The 18,650-nt window shown below is 36.6% G+C and overlaps 1 protein-coding gene across 7 annotated transcripts in view; it reads right to left on the bottom strand.

Annotated features, from left to right (window-relative positions):
* Positions 1 to 18,650, bottom strand: part of DYNC1I1 (dynein cytoplasmic 1 intermediate chain 1) — a 229,102-nt gene that overhangs the window by 71,202 nt on the left and 139,250 nt on the right. For all 7 annotated transcript variants that reach the window (XM_070767291.1, XM_070767290.1, XM_070767292.1 and 4 more), the window contains one exon: positions 916 to 1,062. In XM_070767291.1, coding sequence (XP_070623392.1) covers positions 916 to 1,062 — 147 coding nt within the window. The remainder of the gene's footprint in view (positions 1 to 915; positions 1,063 to 18,650) is intronic.

Here is an 18,650-nt window from a genome sequence, read left to right as displayed (position 1 = left end):
AGATGATAATAATAATAATAATAATAATAATAATAATAATAATAATAATAATAATAATAATTTATTAGATTTGTACGCCGCCCCTCTCCGAGAACTCGGAGGATGGATATATGTTTATTCTAGGCATGTTTAAATTCAGTTACTGTTAACTAAGTTTTATCTCAAATCTTGCCACATTTGTTAACTGAATCACCACAGTTGTTAAATTAGTAATACGGTTGTTAAATAAATTTATCTGCCTCACTGCCTTTGCATCAGAAAGTTGCAAAAGTTGATCACATGGCCCTGGAACATTGCAACCATCATAAATATGAAATATGAACCAGTTGTTAGGCATCCAAATGTAAATCACATGAACATGGGAATGCTATAAGTCATAAAGGTGAAAAATGGCCATAAGTCTTTTTTTCAGTGTCATCGTAACTTCAAACAGTCACTAAAGGAACTGTTATATATTAAGGATTAATTATATTATATTTTAGCATATTAACAATTTTTACTGTTCAGTCTTTTTAAAAAAAGCTGAAATGTGAGCAGCCATTCTAATAATACTTATGTGTTTCCTTCTGATTTTCTCTGGAATGTGTATAGCAAGGTAATTTGGCAATTTTTTTTAGATTTACCATGATTTGAACCAAACAAGATGATAGGATTGCCAGGCTATTATTCCATAAGCTTTCTCACTCATTATTGTCCACCCCACTTTAAAAGAAGCTTTTGCCTACAGAGGGAGGAGAGAATGGACCCAAAGTATAGCAAAACAATTTAGCATGTTGTTAAAACAAAACAAATTATCAAAGTTCCAGTCACTTACAATCCCACTTTTCTTTGACAATTGAATATTTTTATTTTTAACAAATAACAAGTTTACATGCTACATCCTGCTAATTCCACAAATCACGAAATAATTTTTACCGTGTGCGCTGCTGCAGAAAGAGGTGTGCGCTGAACTGGTGTCCTCCTGTGGCTACGATTATCCCATAGCACAATTTGGCCAGAATAGGTTCCTCCAACAACCAGGTTTGGATGAAAGCGGGCAAAACAGACAGACATCACAGAGGACTAGAACAAATGAAAAAGTGTAGAAAATATGAAAAAATACATATCTTAATTTTAAGTCTCTTTATTTTGTTTTAGTTATGACAATGATTGAGATTTAATATCTGAGATAAACATTTCTTTGATGCTTCAGTCATTGAAAAGTTTCAAAAATGTAATAGTGAAATGTTATGCCCTCTCCTTTTTAAATTACTCACTTAATGGTACAAAGTATCCGCATGTACTCACACCCAAAAAGGGCTATTTACTTCCCAGTTATCTTCCTTCTTTGTTAATATCTGTAGCAACTTAGCTATTTTGTTGCACTAGACATATACATTTGTGTCAAAAGATGATAGCAAATTATTAGTGAGCATAAATAGCTATATTATTTGGGGGAGGGGGAATTATTCTACTAAATATTATAGACATAAAATTAAGTTATGAAAAAGTCTATTCAGGCTGTTAGATCTTCAATGGCTTATTAAAACTATCATTGGATTTTGCAAATATTACGTGATGAAGTGACTCTCTGGAGTTGACAAGAACTTAAATGACAGCTGATATAGATAAAACTTCAAAACTATCCATGGTAAAAGTATCTTAAACAGAAGTTCTATTTTGTGTGAGCCAGTTCCATGCAGTAAAACAATTGTAAAGTTTACAATAGTCTCACATGGCATTAGAGGTTTCATGTATTAAATAACTATTTAGTATTTTACGATGTCCTCAAATGCCAAATAATGTCTCAAAAAGCAATAGTTAGCATTATTTTCAAAAGGTATTCTTTGGCATGCAATAGGTTGTAGAAATAAAGAGTCTTTAAACTTCAGCAGCAATGTAATCTGCTATCCCATGTTTGCAAGTTATAGCAAATCCAAATCCAAAAGCTAGATATGAAAATATATTTTTACTGAAGATAGGAACTGTTTTAATCAGATCATATTTTTCATCATTCATGACAAGTCTTGCATGAAGTAACAGTAGACATATAATTTCAATTGTAATATCTACAATACAGGATAGATTTTATTTCCCTTTCCTTCATACACAGAGAAAGAGAGAGAAAGTCAGACAGACAGACAGACGCACAGATTGACATATAGACTATACTGAAGAAAGTAGCAAGAATTTTTCAAGAAATATAAACCATCTGAGATTTGTGTTCAGGTGAAGGTGACTTCACAGGCCAGGATTTTCCCAACTTTTGTGTTAAATGATACAAGACCAGTGGCGGGTTGTTACCGGTTTGGACTGATTCACGTAAGCCGGTGGCAGAAATTTGGGTTTGTTCACCAAACTGGTAGTGATGATCAGCTTGTCATAGCCCCAAAACAGTTCCCCGGTCACTGCTGCTTAAAAGCGACTGGCAACAAACCCTCTGTGCATGCCCAGAGGCTCTTGCATATGCGCAGAGGGTCAGCACCCACATGTAACTTTCAATGCGATGCACGCACTTCCAAACCAGTAGGGAAGTAAGAGAAACCACCCCTGTACAAGACCATATAACATACACAATATTCTGGTGTACAAAGCTGCTCAGCTCAAATAAGATACACTGAAAGTTATATTTATTATACTAAATCCTGAATAAAACCATGATTTGAAAAGGAACAGGCGTCAGATAATTATTTGTTGATCTAGTACAACTATCCCATGGAATTGGCTAATATAAGCTGATTAAAATATGAACTTTTTTAAAAAAATAAATTTTATTGATTTTTATAATAATAAAACAAATACCTGCAACATGAAAACAGTGCACAATATGTGCTTCTGCCATCCAACATCAATCATTCAATCCCTCCACCAAATGAGGGTGTACTGATTTATAATTTTTTAAAACTGGGTACATTAGCATCTTTACAAAGTATAGAGTGATTCCAATTTGTTCCTTATAACTTGGTCTCAAATTCTACTGGCCATAAAACCTCTAACCCTATCCCATCTTCCCATCATTTTTTCCACTTTATTTTCATTGATTGTATTCATTTTAGTATTCATGATTTCAAATTGAATGTGTTCCACCATGTATCAATACCGATTTTGTATTGTCCATTTTGTTGCATGCAATATGAACATGGGATTGGTTCAGAATGATTGCTGCTCTCCACTTTTTTTCACTGCTATATATCACTGGGTTTAGTAGGAACAGATCTGAAGATGCTCATTTACTAGAAGCTGAGGTTGTGCTGTGCTGTTTTTATTTTGGTTGATTAATACAAACCAGACTTGGATTAGTGATGGCTCATCTCTTTAACCACAGATGAACACACTCATAACAGATAGCCATTTGCATTATGTTGTATAGGAAGTGTCCACATCTGACACACACATGTTGAGTGTGAAGTGGAAGCTTGTAGCAGTGTTTTCATATGAAGGAAGAGCTCTCCCACCAAAAAGAAAAGTGCTAAATAAAAATCACACTAATATAAACAAAGAATTGGGTTTGCATTTGCTGGGATTCTTCAACAATATTGATGTCGTTTCCTGGGTTATTTATTGTGTGATGAAATACTATTTCATTTGAGAACTGTGGAAATAGGAAGAGTATGTAGAGAATATATTTATCTCCCAAGATTTCTCATTTCCAAATATTGACTTGTGAATTGGAACTGGATATTTCTAACATTGTCTCAGGCTGAAAGCAAACAAATGGATGGGAAGTACAAAAGTTTTCTGACGCTGAAGCTTCAATCTGAATGGTTGCCTGATGAACTGCAAATATTTTTTTTAAAATTCCTGAACAGAGCATCTTCTTTTTCCTTAAGGGTCCAGTTACTTTTTTCTTCCCCTCAACTCCATCTAGTTTGTTCTCCCCACTTTTCATTCTAATGAAAGAACCTAGAAATAGACTACCATATTTTTTGAAGTATAGGACACACCTTTTTCTCACCAAAAAGGGGGTGAAAATCTGGGTGCATCTTATACTCTGAAAGTAGCCCCACCCAAACAGTTTTACTCTTCAGTGCAAGCAAAAATATCTTCTTCCATTTACAGGAACAAAATTTACTAAAGCTTACTTACACATAGATACTAAACCAATCCAGGTTTCTCCATATCAACACTATAGCTATAACTCAATGCTTAACTCACGCTCAAACTGCTTCAGCCAGCCAACAACAATCTAAAAACGCCACACCCATTGTAAAGGTGCTTTACGTTTTAAAATGCTTTGGCCCCATCAGATTGCAGCTTACTCCCTATGACTCAGCATTCATTACTGTTTAACATGCTTACAATCTTCTTTTACTTTATATGGGAACATAATGGAACCTAGGATTGAGCTAATTCTTGACATGTTATTTAGACTACTACATATTACCTGCTCCATACCGTTCCCCCTCCCATTTTCCCACAGTAGAAAAAGTGGCAGAAATATAAAATATGAGTTCCAGACCTGACAAGCTGTTTGCTGTCAGTATACATCCTGGTGCCTTTCCTGTCAGTGTGGGTAGGGGCGGTCTTAGAGATTCTTTGGTTGAGCTGAATATAAACTGACAGCAGACAGCACTCCTTCCTAGCATGAATGTTGCTACTTAGGGTAATGTCTGCAAAAAAAACAAGCAAACTCAGAGGGCACCAAGAACCCACATTGAATAAATCTCCCTAGAATTCTGCCTAGCATGTCAAAGTCTGTAGGAAAAGTGTTTCACTGGCAGCAACATTTGCCTCCATATTAGTTACTTTAGGATCAATCTGAAGAACTCATTTCGAGGACCTGTATACTGCCCGAGTCAAAAAGAGGGCGGGTAAAATATTTACTGACCCCTCGCATCCTGGACACAAATTGTTTCAACTCCTACCCTCAAAACGTCGCTACAGAGTACTGCACACCAAGACAACTAGACACAAGAACAGTTTTTTCCCGAACGCCATCACTCTACTAAACAAATAATTCCCTCAAAACTGTCAGACTTTCTACTAAATCTGCACTTCTATTCTACTAGTTTTTCTCATCATTCCTATCACCCATTTCCTCCCATGTTGACTGTATGACTGTAACTTGTTGCGTATATCCTAAGATTTTTATTAATATTGCTTCTTCATTGCTTATTTGACCCCTATGACAATCATTAAGTGTTGTATCACATGATTCTTGACAAATGTATATTTTATTTTATGTACGTTGAGAGCATATGCACCAAGACAAATTGCTTGTGTGTCCAATCACACTTGGCCAATAAAAATTCTATTCTATTCTATTCTATTCTATTACCTATTAGAATACTACAGGATTTTACAAACTACGAGTCTACGGAGAGGGGCGGCATACAAATCCAATAAATAAAATAAAATAAACATTACATATTAGAATATTAGAATACTACAGGACTTTAGAAATGACTATTCTAGCTCAGATTCTGCTGCTAAGGATATATTTTGATTTTTAGCTAATATATATATATATTCAGTGAAGGGATACCAAAATTTTTACTACCACACTGTGGGCGTGGCTTATGCAGGACACCCTGCATTTTCTTTCAACATCTTTCAGTGCAAATTGGATGCTTTGGGGTAGAGCTCCATTTTTGCTACCCCACTGCGTTCCCTCCCCTATGTCTGAGCAGTAGCCCATCCCTGCATATATCGATAAATTCATATTAGATCATTACTTTCTCTCGAATGTCTTATCAGTCATATAAAAAGATAGGAATACATCTAGATTTATTAGTACTCTTCATATAGTAAATATCATGCGACATAAATTGTCTTGAAAATTCAGTCTCTCTATAATCATCACACAGGAGACAATTTCATTCAATTCCAAATAGCATTATTACATAACAGAATTGATTGAAGTTTTCTTTTTCTTTTTTTAAAAAAAAGTTTACTATTCATATGAGAGCCAGGGTGGCGCAGCAGGTAGAGTGCTGTACTGCAGGCCACTGAAGCTGACTGTAGATCTGTAGGTCAGCAGTTCAAATCTGATCACCGGCTCAAAGTTGACTCAGCCTTCCATCCTCCTGAGGTGGGTAAAATGAGGACCCGGATTGGGGCGGCAATATGTTGGCTCTGTGAAAAAGTGCTATTGCTAACATGTTGTAAGCCGCCCTGAGTCTAAGGAGAAGGGTGGCATAAAAATTGAATGAATGAATGAATAAATAAATTAATTAAAAATAAAATAATAAAATAAATAAAATAAAATAAAATAAAATAAATATTATGGAAATACCAAAAGTATTGACAAGAGATATAGCATTTCTTTCAGTAGAAAGCACCAACTTTTTTTTATTTATTTATTTATTTATTTATTTATTTATTTATTTATTTATTATTTGGATTTGTATGCCGCCCCTCTCCGAAGACTCGGGGCGGCTCACAACAAGTGAAAAAACAATCCAATACATAATCCAATTAATTAAAATATTAAAAGTTTTTAAAAAAACCTATACTAACATACACACACACAAGCATACCATGCATAAATTCAGCGGGCCCAGGGGGAGATGTTCAGTTTCCCCATGCCTTAAATAGTTAGGGAAGGATATTGTGGATTTTGGAGCTGGAAATTACTTGTGGTTTCAGAGGGAAAAGTGAGATTTCCCCCAATAAAAACAATTCATAGATTTTGCATATTTATTTATTTTTTGGTATTTGTGTGTGCATATGCAAAAAGCGGGAAATAAAAAAAAAGCAAACACTTCAAATCAAATGTCAAAATCCCATTTAATTAAAAAAAGGAAGTTTAGACTTTCATATGGCAAGTGTTGACATCTATTGCTTTGATTTACAAGGATATGGACTGGAGGGAGCAGATTGCTTTATTCAAGAAAAATAATATGGGAAAACAGGGCAATTTGACAGGAAAGAGTATAGGCTGCCTTAACTTTAGTGCTTGTTAAAACATGAAGGATTAATGGTAAAAAGGGAGGGATGAATTGTGAATGTCTCCAGTAGAAGATCTTCAAAAATGTTTGGGGTTTCGAAGAATGTCTCAGGCAACCACATGAAAAGGGAGCCAGCCATACAGCTCTCTAAATCCAAAACTGGTATTGCTCTACTCCTACCATCAAACCAACTGACTTGAAATAGAGCCACAAATTGAATTTATTTTTATTGAAAAAGTATTAAGTCCCTGAAAGAAAAAAGAATGGTGCATCAGGAAACTCAGAGAATTCAGAGCAACATTCATAATGCAGATATGCAGACATGTGGCCATTCAAAGTTTTGCCAGTGTCTGCCTTGTCTAAAGAATTAGAATTCTAATTATTTGCTCATATGAAGCTTTCCAGAATGGGCTACCTGCATTATAAAGAAGGAAAAGAACAAATTTATCAAATGTGATACATTAAATTGCAGAGATCTGAATGGAGAATTTTTTTATAATCCGAAAAAAGATTGGAAGATTGAAATTTAGAATGTTTAAAAGTAATTTTGAAACATAGAAGACTGACGGCAGAAAAAGACCTCATGGTCCATCTAGTCTGCCCTTATACTATTTCCTGTATTTTATCTTAGGATGGATATATGTTTATCCCAGGCATGTTTAAATTCAGTTACTGTGGATTTATCTACCACGTCTGCTGGAAGTTTGTTCCAAGGATCTACTACTCTTTCAGTAAAATAATATTTTCTCACGTTGCTTTTGATCTTTCCCCCAACTAACTTCAGATTGTGTCCCCTTGTTCTTGTGTTCACTTTCCTATTAAAAACACTTCCCTCCTGGATCTTATTTAACCCTTTAACATATTTAAATGTTTCGATCATGTCCCCCCTTTTCCTTCTGTCCTCCAGACTATACAGATTGAGTTCATTAAGTCTTTCCTGATACATTTTATGCTTAAGACCTTCCACCATTCTTGTAGCCCGTCTTTGGACCCGTTCAATTTTGTCAATATCTTTTTGTAGGTGAGTTCTCCAGAACTGAACATAGTATTCCAAATGTGGTCTCACCAGCACTCTATATAGTGGGATCATAATCTCCCTCTTCCTGCCTGTTATTCCTTTTCCCCAAGTGCATTATTTTACATTTGAAAACATTAAACTGCATGAATCCCAGCGGCCGGTTAGGTCCCACAGAGTTGGCCTTCTCCGGGTCCCGTCGACTAAACAATGTCGTCTGGCAGGACCCAGGGGAAGAGCCTTCTCTGTGGTGGCTCTGACCCTCTGGAACCAGCTTCCCCCAGAGATTAGGATTGCCCCCACCCTCCTTGCCTTTCGTAAACTCCTTAAAACCCACCTCTGCCGTCAGGCATGGGGGAATTGAAACATCTCCCCTTGCCCATGTAGTTTTTGTGTATGATTCAATTGCGTGCTTGTTTTTTTATATATTGGGGTTTCTTTTTGGGGTTTTTTGGACTTTTTAACCTAAAACTGTAATTTAGATTACCAAATATTAGATTTGTTACTATGTACTGTTTTTACCATTGTTGTGAGCCGCCCCGAGTCTACGGAGAGGGGCGGCATATAAATCCAATAAATCTAATCTAATCTAATCTATGAACCTCAAGCCACACCCATCTGGTCACATGGCTGGCAAGCCACACCCACAAAATAAGCCATGCCCACAGTGTGTTAGTAAAATTTATTTTGCATCCCTTCACTACCCCAGAGATCCCCTCCCCAGCCCCACTGGTTCCCATCCTCTCATCCATGCCAAGCTGGGGATTGTAGTCAGGTCCCTATTTGCTTCTGTCCAGACCTTCATCAGAGGGGGCTCCAACCTTCACCCCCATCTTACTCATTCTTCAATTCATGCACTCTAATTATTCATTCCACCATTCAAATACTCCCCCCCCCTAATAAAACATCAATGTAAAAGAAAGAAACCAAAATAATTAATACAAGGCATCTGAAAAACCTTTGCTTTAGGTGAAGAAGTTCCTCCTGAAGCAATTAAGGTTCCTTCCAGCGGAAATTCTGTCAATACAGTGGTAGTTTGAGCAATGAAATTAGTTACCTAACAACCATTTATAAACTTCAAGCATATTAAGAGCTTTAAAAGACTTGGAATATGGATCTTTCATTTCTGCCTCATTCATAATTATATTTTGGAGATAGCTCAAGGCCAGTTACAGTAGTTACCATTTTGTAAGTGCAGACCCATATGTAAATCCAGTAAATAAACAAACAAATAATTTTTTAGCAAGAAATAAAATGAACTATAGAACCAAAAAGTGTAACTTTAGGACTTCATTACATTCCATCTTTGTTTTTATTTGTCATAAGAAAGGAAGTGATAACTATACATATTTCTGAGGAATATGGCATTACTCTAAATATAAAACAAAACATACTTTTAAAATACACTTAAAAAGAGCTTATCCTTTGACCTTTCACTCTTATTTAATTAAATGCCACATAATCTAGAAAAAAAATTAAGAAAAAAAACGTTCAATTTTACAATAATGTATGCTTCTGTGCCCTGAAATCTACAGGCTGATTATTTTTTTAAAAAAAAGAAATGTATAAGATAATAAGAAACCTCTTTTTTTTTTCTTCCAAAAGGGCATACCACAATTTTCATTCTTCATCTTTGTCAAAAAACATTTGATTGAACTAAGCACCTAATGTTAAAAAGGTTAAGTACAACACAGGTAGCTACAAAAGAAGCTATTCAACTTGTCAAAGAACAGGATTCTTCCCCTGCGAGACCACCCTCCCTTCAAATAAGAAGTAACTCAATCCCTATGTTAACTTAGTTGTGCTTGGGCATCCTCCAAGTCAAGGAATGCAGTGTGTTAAGTCATAACGAATTGTCTATATAACTCACAAACTTTTCCTGTTAAGTAGGCTCAAATAAAATGCCTTTTGCTTTGAGTTTACAGACACTTTTTATTTTATTTTATTTTTATTTTTTTGCAGAGTATTGAGACATGGAATCACAGAGGCCCAGAAGCAAAATGTTCATTTAAACCCCCCACTTTTTTTTACCACATCCTATGTCAATACATTATTTTTTCCTTCACTTAATATCCTCTATTAAAGTCAACAGCCCAGTAAAGTGGAACTGCTGTAACTATGTATTAACAGGTTAGTAAAATTAGTAGAAATATTTGTTAAGATGTTATCACTATTCAGAGAAGCCCAGGTTAAAGGTCCTAATTGTGGAAATACATTCATTTATTTTGCCTCATTCTCAACCCTACTCTTCAGGATTGTTGGAATAAAATTAAGAGAGGGCTCTACGTAATGCAATCTTTAGCTGACAAAAAAGAGAAAGGAGGGTGAGGAGAAGGAATAAGATGTTAATATAATTATAACTAAACAATGTTGGTTGGCGGGCCCAATGGGAAGAGTCTTCTCTGTGGCGACCCCGACTCTCTGGAACCAGCTCCCCCCAGAGATTAGAACTGCCCCTACCCTCCTTGTCTTTCGTAAACTCCTCAAAACCCACCTTTGTCATCAGGCATGGGGGAATTGAGATATTTCCCCCGGGCCTATACAATTTATGTATGGTATGTTTGTACGTACGTCTGCTTAATAATGGGTTTTTTAAAATATTTAAAATTGTAAATTATTAGATTTGTTATGAACTGTTTTATCGTGTTGTGAGCCGACCCAAGTCTACGGAGAGGGGCGGCATACAAATCTAATAAACAAATAAACAAATAAACAAACAAACAAACAAACAAACAAATAAATAAATAGAAAAAAGAGAGAAAACTCTTCACACAGAAATGCTATTGCAACATTCATTTTAGAAAGAACAAATTTAATATTCTTCATTTTGAGCCCAAGCCCTCCCTGGTCTTGTGACCACATTTGTGGTGCTCAGCAATCACCCCACGTTTTTGACAACAATAATGTGACCAGATTTACAACATTTTGCCCAAGACCTCAGTTTATTTCTGTGTTTTGGCTAAAATGCCCCATAGCAAACAATGGGTTAGCTTAAAAACCACTATGTTCACTTAATAACCAGTTACTCACTTAACAACTACCAGAAAAAAAGATCATTAAATCAAGCTGGTCACATGATGACCCATTTTATGATTGTCACAACATGAGCAGATTCCTTTTCAGTCATAAATCAAGGACTACCTGTAGTTTACAAATTAAATGCAACTACTCTTCTCATTTGAATTCTCATTCGTGCAGATCTGGTCGAATTTTAAGTGGTCATCAATTAAACTGCTAATTTAAAAGCAGACCTAAAGAAATCTAATGATAAATGAGCACATGTTTATCATGTCAAAATTCATTGATTTACATTCCTTGCTTTGTTTCTAATTCATTAACATTTGTAATTCTATATTTTATCACTGGGACACATTTTATAATTACAGTAATTCCTTCCTATCTTTTAATTTAAATGTTGCTTTTACAGTTGCCCAAAGCGTTCTCTTGCATTAATACATCATTTATAAGTAATTAGGCATAATCTCAAATTAATTGAACATTACACTGTTCTCCTGATGGCTTGGGAAATAATCTTAAATAAGTTGTGATAATAAAACAGTACAGGCTGTTTTGTGAGATATAATTAATTTAAACATGTAGTCATAAAACAAATACTAAAATTGCAAAAATCATTAAGTGATAATTGGCAGGATACTATTTATCTCTGTTCCTGATAGGGGCAACATTTGAGGGTGTAAGTCAGGGGTCCCCAAACTTTTTATACAGGGGGCCAGTTCACTGTCCCTCGGACTGTTGGAGGGCCAGACTATAAAAAAAACTATGAACAGATTCCTATGCACACTGCACATACCTTATTTCTTTGTCTCTCTCTCTCTCTCTTTCTTTCTTTCTTTCTCTCTCTCTTTCTCTCTCTTTTTCTCTCTCTCTCTTGCTCTCTTTCTCTCTCTCTTTTGCTTTCTTTCTGTCTCTTACTCTCTCTGTCTCTTTCTCACTCTCTCTCTTGCTATCTCTCTTCCTCCCTCCCTCCCTTTCTCTCTCCCTCTCTTTCGCTTCCTTCCCTCCCTCCCTTCCCTCCCCTCCTTCCTTCCTCTCCACTTCTCTTTCCCTTGCTCTTTTTCCATTCTCTTTCCCTTTTCTTTCTTTCTCTCCACTTCTCTCTCTCTCTTTTCCTTCTTTCACCCTCCCTCTTCTCTCCCCACGGAGGACTCGCCAGATAAGCCTCCACCCTCCGACCCCGGACTCCCATTCAATCCCCATTCAGAAAACGGGAGCTAGCAACTCAAAGAGGAGGAGGCGGTGGGTGGGTGTGTTGTGCCCAGCTTGGCTTTCAGCAAGCCTTACTTTACCTCGGGTGAGATGAGATTGAGGGGGACGTTCTCACTGCTTTTCTAGTGCGGCCTTGGAAAATACCCACGGGCCAGATAAATGGCCTCAGTGGGCCACATGTGGCCCGCGGGCCATAGTTTGGGGACCGTTGGTATAAGTCTTCAATTCCCTTCAATGCCCAAACTTCAAAATATAGTTCTACATGTATTTTTCTTTTACTTCCTTGCAATGGGAAAGTCCCACATGGGATATTTTGCTGTTTCTGTTGTGCCAACTAAGAATGATGGAGGATGGTAAACACCATAGGTGGCTTGTAGATTCATCATGCAATCTCTAAAGGTTAGAGGTTATTTTTATTTTACTTATTGTTAAAGTTAGGGAGAAAAAAACCAGGTGAAAATAATCAGAGAAAAGTAGACCAGGAATTTGGTTAATGAATCCCTATGTATCTTAACATATAGTGAAATCAGCAATGATGACTAATCTCAGTAGCTTTTGACAAAATCCTATGTGGAATGTATCTTAGTATCTGAATGAGCCTGGTTCCAATGTTTACAACACACTTCTAGATAACATACTGTCCATATGCATATGCATACAGCCGGGGTGGCGCAGCAGGTAGAGTGCTATACTGCAGGCCACTAAAGATGTCTGTAGGTCAGCGGTTCAAATCTCATCACCGGCTCAAGGTTGACTTCCATCCTTCCAAGGTGGGTAAAATGAGGACCTGGATTGTGTGGGCAATTGACTGGTTCTGTTAAAAAGTGCTATTGCTAACATGTTGTAATCCGCCCTGAGTGTAAAGGAGAAGAGAGGCATAAAAATTGAATGAATAAATAAAAATACCCTGTTTTTAATGTATATAACCAATAAACATATTTTTTTTAAAAAAATAAAAATAACAACTCGTACATTGCAAACAGAACATTGCAAACAGAACAAAAGATTATTAGTATTCTATTTAATTAATTAATTAATTAATTAATATGCTGCTCATCCTATTACCCAAAGAGACTATATGAATAGGCTGTTGAGTATATGTTACAATGAGAGGGATGATCGTGGCTGGAAATCCTGATGGCACCAACAGCTAATGAAGCTAAAACACATTAGGGTGCCCAGTTTCTTCTTCCAGGTCTGGTTAAAAAGAATGAAGGGAAGTTCTCCATCTTGGATCTTAGAAGGGTTGGATGTAGGAATGGGGCTTGTTATATGGGGCTGGGATGGACGCAAGCCATAATATAATTGTGGTGGAAGACATAAGGAGATATAGTGGAGGACAGGGAGTCGGCCATCCTGGGGAATGTGGGACTGGTTTTGCATCTCAACTCCTTTATCTATTTATTTTATATTTTATTTTATTTTATTTTATTATTTTATTATTTTATTTTATTTTATTTTATTTTAATTTATTTTAATTTTTTATTTATTTATTTATTTATTTATTTATTGTTTGTTTGTTTGTTTGTTTGTTAGAGTTGAAAGGGACCATGGCGGCCATCGAGTTCAACCCCCCCGCCCAAGCAGGAACCCTATAGTACACCAGTCAAGTGGCAGTTCAATCTTCTCTTAAAAATGTCCAGAGTGTTGGAGTTCACAACGTCCACTGGTAGGTTGTTCCATTGGTTGATCGCTCTGACCGTCAGGAAGTTCCTCCTTATCTCCATGTTGAATCTCTCCTTGGTCAGCTTCTAACCGTTGTTCCTCGTCCGGCCCCCTGGTGCCCTGAAGAATAAAGTGATCCCCTCCTCATTGCCAATATCCTGTCAGCACACCTTCACTGACCCTGGCTTCTGGTTGCTGTTTATAAGTGCCAGATTGTTCAGTAATAAGGCCTCCCTCATTCATGATCTAATAATTGATGAGAGGATTAACCTGGCACATATCATCAACACCTGGCTAGATCCAGTAGGTGTTGAAGCTTTTTCAGAAACATGTCCTGTTGGGCTTCAGGTATGGCATCAATAAATATTCTGTGGCAGAGATAAGATATGACAATTGCCACTCGGGAATTTCTCATGGCTTTCAGGAGCACTATATCACTGGTCATCAAATGTTAAGACCAATTTGTTAGTTTGGGGCTTAGAGATTAGTTGAAACTGTTGTTGTACCAATCTCCCTGCTACACTGAAACCTGTCTGCTTGAGCTACTTTGGCCCATTTCTGATTTGGTAGTGAAGCTCTCCAGACTTGAGTTCAAAGTTCATTTCTAGGGTTGAGTTCTTATGACTGTGATCTTATCCACCTGCTCCTTAAATTCATGTTCCTCCTAGCTTATTAAATAAACCCAGATGGTGTTGTCTGAGTAGGTTCTAATGGTAATTAATTCTTCTTTGAGTAAGAAGGTGGTTACTTTACTTCTTAAAATGTTCAGCGCACGCCCATCCCCACAAGAAGCCATCACTTGATCCTGCCATACTGGACAACTTTGTCCATTATATAGTCTCCCTTTTAGGAAGAAGGTGATTGAGAATTTGGTTGCTGAGCAGCTTCAGAGATTTGGTTGAGTTTGAGGCTTGAGTATGAAACTGAAACAGTATTGGTTACACTTTTTGTTGCTCTCTTGACCTCTTGGTGGGTTTCAATACTATTGGCCATGATATCCATCAGGATTGACTCAGAGGACTAGGGGGAGTGTTGTCATAGGGTTCAGGGTTCTTTCTTATTCAGCATCTATATGGCGCTTGCTCATCCATTGCCATGGGATGAAGTATGCTGATGATTTTCCTCGTGAATTAAGTAATGCTATGATTATGAATACGTTTTATAGAACATATTGGGGTGGCATGCAAAGGAGATGAACTCACTTAAGAATATTTTATATCAGTATCTTAGATTTGTTTAATATAATCCTTTGCACGAGTTATATTGTCATGTTTTACTACTCAATTTTAGCATATTATACTGCATTTTAACTTATTATTTATTCAAATTCCCTCTATTTTAGCCAATTTTATTGTATTTTAACCAGTCACAGTTTTATGACGACCGATGTGGTCCTTTTCCTCACTTTGATATGGTCAATTGACTAATCAAATAAAGTTGATGTTGATTGATTATCTTATCCTAGTATCTGGAAGGCGTGAGCATATAGATGGGGGAAAATAAGTTTCAATTGAACCCTAGCAAGGTTGAGTGGTTTTGGATTTGGGGACCTGATATTTCTAGGACTGTGCCATTTTTATTGTTGGACTGAGTTATATGGCCCTAGACAAACCTGACATGCATTCTCGGAGTCCTTTTGGACTCAAATTACTGCTTGCATAGGTGGCAATCAGGGCCAGAAAAGTCTTTGTAGAAAACATTGTGATGCATTCCTAGATCAGGGGGCTTTCTTCTCAATCGCTCCTATCCAATGACCTTCAGATTGGATCAATGTAAACACTCTTGAAGAGTATCTGGAAGCTTGAATTAGTGCATTAGTGGCCAGTTTACTTATCGGTCAAATTCAAGATATTGCCTTTACTTTTTAAAGCCATTCATGTTATGACTCATGAGTTATCTTATTACATATGCCCAATGCATTTGATCTGGCAGAGTTTTGGGTCCCATCTGTTAGGGACTTTAGTGGAACCCAGGAAGGAAGCCTTTTCTGTCATGGCATTTCCCATACGGGACATTCTGTTAATGTTCGGAAAGTTTCTTGATATCTGACTATGTCATCAGGCCAGAAATCCCAGAAACTATCTAATGATAGTTTAGGATGGCTCCATTGTTGTGCTTATTTTATTCTTCTGTGCAAGGTAGCTGGTATTCTAAAAGTGACTGTTTTGTATTTTTAATAATATTGTTTTTATATATATATTTTTGTTTAATTGTTGTCTTTAACTAAATAAATAACAAAGCCATAACTGGAATATCAGCATGGTCTCCATTTTTCCTTCCTTCCTTCCTTCCTTCCTTCCTTCCTCCCCCTCCCTCCTTTCTCCCTCTTGATGAAGCATTCTAGAAAGTAAAAAAAATGAAAACTACTGTGTGACTTTGAATTACCATTATAACTTCTCTAATAATAGAATTTGGATTTCTTCCTGTATGGTTACCACCACATTCAGCTGTAGCATCTTGCTTAGATTTCAATTCTATATTGATTTTCTTCCTAGGAAGTTAAAGCGCACCGAGGCTTACTTCTGAGTAAGCAAGTATAGGACTGCATTGCACATTGGACACATGGATCTGATTAAGAATGCTGGAGTGCTCTCATGGCAACTGAAACAGCCTCCAGGATTATCTCGTGCTGATTTAATTGGAAGTAACCACAAAGAAAGCATCAAAGTGATAGAAGAGTCAAACAGGAAGTATTGAGCAGCAGGGCAGAAGGATGAAGCAAAGGAAAATCTAGTACGTACAAGATGATTTATTTACTGCTTGGTTAGCATGCTCCTTAATATATTTGATCATATTTTATTCTAACTGCAGCAAAATATTTCACATCTATGCAATAAAAATACCCAGGTTTGCCTGGTGCGCCAGTTGTGGCCCTATCTGGACAGGGAATCTCTACTCACCATCACTCATGCCCTTATCACCTCGAGGTTCAACTACTGAAATGCTCTCTACACGGGGATACATTTGAAGAGCGTTCGGAAACTATAGATCAGGCAGAATGCAGCTGCGTGAGCGGTCATGGGCCTTCCTATGTACACCCATGTCTCTCTAGCATTCCGCAGGCTGCATTGGCTGCAGATTGGTTTCTGAACGAAATTCAAAGTGTTGGTTATGATCTATAAAGCCCTATATGGCATTCGACCAGAGTACTTACAGGACCCCCTTCTGCCGCATGAGCCCCAGCAACCGGTCAGGTCCCACAGAGTCGGCCTTCTTCAGGTCCCATCAACTAGACAACATCGCCTGGTGGGGCCTAGGGGAAGAGCCTTCTCTGTGGGGGCTCCAGTACTCTGGAACCAGCTCCCTTCAGAGATTCATATCACCTCCACCCTCTCGGCCTTCCACAAAAACCTGAAGACTCACTTGTGCTGACTGGCCTCGGGCCATTAGAATGATGACTGGAATGTATGTTTGATTGTCTGACTGAGAGTGATTGGTTTTTAAGGAATTGCAGTTTTAGATTAGTTAGTTTAATTTTAAAATTGGATTTAGAATATATTTTTATTGTTCTTTTATATGTTGTAAGCCACCCAAAGTCTTTGGAGGGGGGCGGCATATAAATCCAATTAATAAATAAATAAATTTTGTGACCATTCAAAATAGCCCTGAAAAAAGTGACTTATGATGATTTTTCACAGTTATAACTTTTGCAGCATCCTCATGATCACATGATCAAAATTCAGATATTGGCAGCTAGTGCATGTTTTTGACTGTTGCTGTATCCCAAGGTCATGTGATCACCTTTTGCAACCTTTTGACAAACAAAGTCAATGGGAAAGCCAGCTTCATTGAACAACATGTTACTAACTTATCAATGATAGTGATTCACTTAACGGCTGTGCCAAAGAAAGATTGTAAAATGGGACAAAACTCATTAACAAATGACTCACTTAACAACAAAAATTTTGGGATCAATTGTGATCGTAAGTTGAAAACTACCTGTACTGCCATAGTGTTGGTTCCTATATCTATTTAGGAAACTGCATTAAACCTTAAAGCTAATCATGAATGCTTATTATTTATAATATATAAAATATATCTGCTATGTGAAGAAAACAAGTAAATCTCCCAAAATACTATAAAAGTATTATTGGAATTTTTTGGGCAGGGGAAGGAAGTTAAAGGCTCTTAATTTGTTTCTCTTACATCTGGAGGCACAGTTTGATCACTGTAAGTGGAGTGGGAAACAATTACCACTTGCAAATGTAGTTTAATTTTTGTCAGAACCTTGCGCAATCCATTTATATGATAAAATATGTTCTTCCATATGTGCAAGCTTGTTTACATACATGAAGGATATCCTTCATGTCACACCTTATTATTAAAGTTGTAGTCACCGTCTTATCTGCACTTGTGTCTACCACTAAGTTCAAAACAATAGATATTCCTGAATTTAAGCAACTAGCAAGACAAAGGATTACTACAAATCTTTTATCTACTGGCTTAACTCAAATATTTCTCTTTTCAGCACCCAGAATTATATTTTAAATATGTAAGCACCAGAACTGACTTTGTTATTCATTATAAAATCTATAGCCATTTGTTATGCATTCATGAAGAATAAGAAGTTGCATTATCAAAAAATACCAAACAATGTGTATTATAAACTGTCAAAATAATTTCAGGATGGCTCTTAAACTACATTTAATAAATATTATTTAATGCATAATAAAAATATTTTGATTATTCCAATAGGGAGAATTTTTCTTATGAATGAAAAGACACTAGATTTTTAATATCTTACATTTGTTTGCCATTTCCTCCTTATATTGTTTTGACTTAAAATCTTGCTCACACACTTTCTTCATTTAAAATCTTTTTTAAAATAATTTGATAAAAAAAAAGTGTATGTAGGAGATGGGGAGATTCAATTA

Source organism: Erythrolamprus reginae, chromosome Z, assembly GCF_031021105.1.
Source record: "Erythrolamprus reginae isolate rEryReg1 chromosome Z, rEryReg1.hap1, whole genome shotgun sequence".
NCBI lineage: Eukaryota > Metazoa > Chordata > Lepidosauria > Squamata > Dipsadidae > Erythrolamprus > Erythrolamprus reginae.
The sequence above is the reverse complement of the archived record's forward strand: the minus strand, read 5'-3'. Positions and strand labels throughout refer to the sequence as shown.